Source organism: Geotrypetes seraphini, chromosome 8 (genome assembly GCF_902459505.1).
Source record: "Geotrypetes seraphini chromosome 8, aGeoSer1.1, whole genome shotgun sequence".
In the NCBI taxonomy this organism is placed as follows: Eukaryota; Metazoa; Chordata; class Amphibia; order Gymnophiona; family Dermophiidae; genus Geotrypetes; species Geotrypetes seraphini.
This window is the reverse complement of record NC_047091.1, coordinates 83,857,249-83,862,185: the sequence shown is the minus strand read 5'-3', so window position 1 is coordinate 83,862,185 and position 4,937 is coordinate 83,857,249. Positions and strand designations below refer to the sequence as shown.

The window sequence follows — 4,937 nt, the reverse complement described above, 5'->3', positions numbered from 1 at the left end:
ACTATAATTATATTTTATTACATAAATTTGTGACATCTTGTTCACTCGTTCAATTAACATTTTTACTGTTCTTAATATTTAAAATGAAATTATTTATTCTTAATGTACTGTTTCCTAGTTTGGTATGAGTTTAAGAGGGAAACCCAATTTAATATTAGCCATGACATGTTTAATATCACTATCAGGGGAATGACATTCACAGGGGTCATCTGCACAGCAACCATTCTGATGCTTGTCTGCAGTAGGCTCTGGACCTTTCTTTCTGCCATGTCCTGCCCCTCTCTAATGCAACTCCTTGTTTTTACCTGGACAGAATGTGACAAAGAGAAAGCTCTGGGACCAGCCATAGGCAGTACACGTATATCAAAATGGCTGTCACACTGGCGATCACTGGGAAGAAAAGGTAAACAGGAGGGAGATGACAGACTGGGGTGGGAGAAAGGAAAAAAGATCATGGACCATAATGACCTCCTTGAAGTTGTTTAAAAATCAACCAGGAGGGAGGGTTGTTGAGAGAGAGGGGGAAATATTTGACCGGAGTGGAGGGAGAGGACTGAAGAAGTAATGATGGACCTAGGGTAGAGAGAGAGATGATGGCGAGAGGGAAAAGAGAGATGTTGGACTGGGGGAAGGGAGGGAGAGATTTTGGACTAGGGGAAGGTAGGGAAGGAGAAGGGAAAGATGGACCTGGAGACAGAAAGGAGGAAAGAGAAAGGGGGTGATGTTATTATACCCAGTGGTAAGTAGAGAGAGAGATGCTGGACAATGGGAGGGAGAAAAACTGCATCATGAGGAGAGAGAAGAAACATTGGAAAGATAAAGAGGGAGTGATATTAGACGACAGAGGGCAGGAAGGAAGATAAATTGCAGGGGTAGAGGGAAAGGAACAAGAAGATGTCAAAGGGTGGAGGAAGGGAAAGAGAGAAAGAAGGGAGATACTGAAAATGGTAGAACCATGTGGGAAAGGCCAAAGTGGAGGGGGTTTGGTTGGCAAAGAGATGAGAGGAGATACCAAGTTTAGAGGGTAGAAATGTCAATGGGGAGTACATGAAAGATAGAAGAGAATAATAGTAAAAAGAAGAGTAAGATAACACCCTCTGCCCCACCCCCACTGATTAGTTTAGCATCTCTCCATTTTCACACACACCCCTCTCCATGCCCAGGTCCAATATATTTCCTTCTCTCCATCACATGTGTCTGGCATTGCTCCAGCCCTCTCCCTAGGTCTTCCATATGCCAGAGATAGCCTGAAACCTGCCTCTCTGGTGGATAGGGCCTTTCCTGTGTGCGTTCTGCCCCACAGCAAGTTGCATCAGAGAAGCTGGATGGCACACTGGAAGGGCCCCACCTGTCAGAAAGGTAGGTTTCAGTGCTCCTTCAACTGCATGTGGAGGACCAGTAACTTGAGGAGCTTGAACAATACCTGACTCAGACACAGAGAGTGCAACATTAGGTGCCCTGGGTATTTTATCAGGCTCACTCAATGCCCCTGTTGATATTCATATTTCTAGTTCTAATTTGTGATCCCTTGTTCTGTATTTGGTTAAATTCTGTTGTGAAGTAATTTAAAGTTATTTTATGCATGATAGTAATGGTGGATGACATGAGGGAGGACAGGGGATGGGAGAGGTGGCTCTCCTTAATTTCCACCTTGGGCCCTAGCTAACACTAGCCTTGTTGTTGCCTACCTAAGACCCCCTTTTATCCAGTCGAGATATAACATTTTAGCACAGGCTGGCGAGGTAAATGCTACCAAGCTGATAGGAATTGAATGAGTCTTAACATTTACTTCACCAGCCCATGCAAAAAAACTCTACCGCAGCTTGTTACAAGGAGCCCTAATTTTACGTCCTCCTGTTCTAAAAATCATTATTTTAATATTCTGGCTATACCATGCCTTTCTCCCTCTTTTTCTTTTATATCTTGAGGGAATAAATGAAATTAGCCAACAGGAAAGATTGTTTTTACATCTTGACTTCCCCCCACCCTTTATAAAACCGTAGCGCTCATAGCGTCAGAGCTGTTACTTCTATGGCCAGCACTAAAAACCACACTATGATTTTATTTAATTATATTCCACATATCTATGCGGATTACAAATTATTAAGGTACTCAAGCATTTTCCCCCAATGCCCTAGGTACATTAGATATTGTGACTTGCCAAGGGTCACAAGGGGCGGGGTTTAGTCTCCCTATTGGTTTTAGAGATGTCAGAAAGAGCAGCAGTGACCTCTGCCAGCACTATAAAACTATGAGCAAGGCCAGTTGTTTACACTTTTGAATTTACTTTATAAAAATATGAATACACCTACTTAGCAGATTTCTACCCTATCTGTAACATTCTTGAGTTTGTCAATATCTATAATCAAATTTCTCAAAAACTATACTTACATAAAACAGAATGGAGACCTCAGTGCAGACTATTTGGACTGTTTAGGAAATACTCAAATACTTAGCTTAAAACTAAGACAGGCCCAATTTGTTAATATGCTTTTGATTTGCCATTGTTAACTTTGCCTCTCGATTATTCTAATTTGATTTTGACAGTTTTATAATCCGAAGTGTTGAGTTTATAGTATGCTATTAACTCCACCTTATTACAGACACAAACCAAGTAGGAAATAAAGAAAACCATTCATCAAACTATCTCTTTACAAGATAAGAGTGGGTGGCTCTGAAAAGAGCCTTTGGGTTTCTGGTTGCCGTACTCTAAACGGGATAGCAAGGATAGCTTTACTTGCTCTTAGCCGCTTTGTGGCTCTCGGTTTTCTTGGGCAGTAGCACAGCCTGTATGTTAGGCAGGACGCCACCCTGCGCGATGGTGACTCTCCCCAGCAGCTTATTCAGTTCTTCATCGTTGCGGATGGCTAACTGCAAGTGCCTGGGGATGATCCGGGTCTTTTTGTTATCGCGCGCAGCATTACCGGCCAATTCCAAGATCTCAGCGGTCAGATATTCCAGCACCGCCGCCAGATAGACCGGGGCGCCGGCACCCACCCGCTCAGCATAGTTGCCCTTCCTCAGCAGCCTGTGCACGCGCCCCACTGGGAACTGTAACCCTGCACGAGACGAACGAGTCTTGGCTTTAGCCCGTGCTTTACCACCTTGCTTACCACGTCCAGACATCCTCGCCTAAACACTTCCAGATAAGGAATAAATAAATAAACATGGATGCGTCTGTTCAGAAAATTTATACTTTCTCAAAGACTCTATAACTCCCTTCTGATTGGCTAAAATTGTTAATCCCCCCTCTATCAAAAATTAGCATAAGAGACTTACTCGTGTACCAATCCGATATTAGATAGCAACTTGGATGACGTTTATACGCAAATGTAACCAATGGCAAGTGAAGGCGAGTTGCGACTCAATTTGCATAGAGAGCCTATAAATACTGCTGCCCTGGTTACTGTTGCGTTGTTTTGCTTTTGCGGTTGTTTTATTGTCAGGTGCGATGCCAGAACCGGCCAAATCTGCTCCCGCGCCCAAGAAGGGCTCTAAGAAAGCGGTGAGCAAGACTCAGAAAAAAGATGGTAAAAAGCGTAAGCGATGCAGGAAGGAAAGCTACGCTATCTATGTGTATAAAGTGCTGAAGCAGGTTCATCCCGACACAGGCATTTCCTCCAAGGCTATGGGCATCATGAATTCCTTTGTGAATGACATCTTTGAGCGCATCGCCGGAGAAGCCTCCCGCCTCGCTCATTACAACAAGCGCTCCACCATCACCTCCAGGGAGATCCAGACCGCAGTGCGCCTCCTGCTGCCCGGTGAACTGGCCAAACACGCCGTGTCCGAGGGCACCAAGGCAGTCACCAAGTACACCAGCTCCAAGTAATAACTTGGCTTTAGTCTCAACGCTCCGCAAACCGAACCCAAAGGCTCTTTTAAGAGCCGCCCACTTTTTTGCATAAAGAGCTTTAATTGTACCTTACACAGGGAAATAGAAATCAGCAAAACGAATTTGATTTTAAATATACTGGATGATTTTTGATGTACGTTTTAAATATATATTTTATGCATCTTTGGAATTGAGTGGTGTGTTTCTGTTTAAAAAAAAAAAAAAGCCCTGATATGAATCATAAAAGCATGTTTGTTAGGGTTTAAATCGGGCAGTGTAGGGGATTAGAACATTTGAGCACCGCTCTTTAGGATGGAGAGGAAAATGGATGAGTAAAGTCGTAATAGTGACCTGTGGGATTAAACTGGGATAGTTTGGGATGAAAACCTTATTGAAGTGTAACAGGCGCTTTTTCTTGCCTAAGATGCAACTCGGAGAATCCTGGCGCCATGAATGTGGACAGATTTCCTCTTTTTGGAGTGCTGGGTAATGACGTCATAGAAGGGTGATAATAAATGGCCTTGGCTGCTTTAATTTTAAATATAGCCATTAAGATACCATATTATTTTTAAAAAAGTAATAAAATAGCTTTCTGAAATAACTCGCTTGGCATATGTAATTTATTTTAAGGTCTGATTTCAAAGCACTTTCACAGACAGCCAGGCTTGATTTGGCCCATTGCCAGGCCCGCGCCGTGCCCACAAGCCTTACTCTCCCCTCCCCTCCCCCCCCCCCCACATCAATTCTGACGTCAGAGAGGAAGTTCCTCTCCGACATCAGAATTGACATCAGGGGGAGACTTGTGGGCCTGGCTTCTAGTTTGGGTGGTTTAGCTGGTTTTCAGTCATTTCCAGAGATCCTGCCTCAGATCATATTTAAAAAATATTTCTCTTTATTAGAGAATTAGTTTTATCAGATCTGAGCATCCTTTCTGAGACATAAGGATTTGATAACATAAATTTTTATGTGATCCTGATGGTTCAGCCCACTCCATTGATGGATTGAGACTTTTATACCACCTTTTTGTAGTTTTAAAATCACACTTAGAGAATGACACAGGGAAAAAATTGTTCCCGTCACTGCCCCGTCCCAGTGACCACCG

The 4,937-nt window shown here is 43.3% G+C and overlaps 2 protein-coding genes across 2 annotated transcripts; one reads left to right on the top strand and one right to left on the bottom strand.

Moving 5' to 3' along the window:
• Positions 1-2,668: 2,668 nt before the first annotated feature.
• LOC117364537 (histone H2A type 1-E-like) lies at positions 2,669-3,148 on the bottom strand. The gene has a single exon (XM_033953819.1). It carries the CDS (start codon positions 3,124-3,126, stop codon positions 2,734-2,736), a length of 393 nt encoding a protein of 130 aa, XP_033809710.1. The 5' UTR covers positions 3,127-3,148; the 3' UTR covers positions 2,669-2,733.
• A 278-nt stretch (positions 3,149-3,426) lies between these two features.
• On the top strand, positions 3,427-4,060 carry LOC117364540 (histone H2B type 2-E). Its single transcript, XM_033953822.1, has one exon. It carries the CDS (start codon positions 3,452-3,454, stop codon positions 3,830-3,832), a length of 381 nt encoding a protein of 126 aa, XP_033809713.1. The 5' UTR covers positions 3,427-3,451; the 3' UTR covers positions 3,833-4,060.
• Positions 4,061-4,937: the final 877 nt, after the last annotated feature.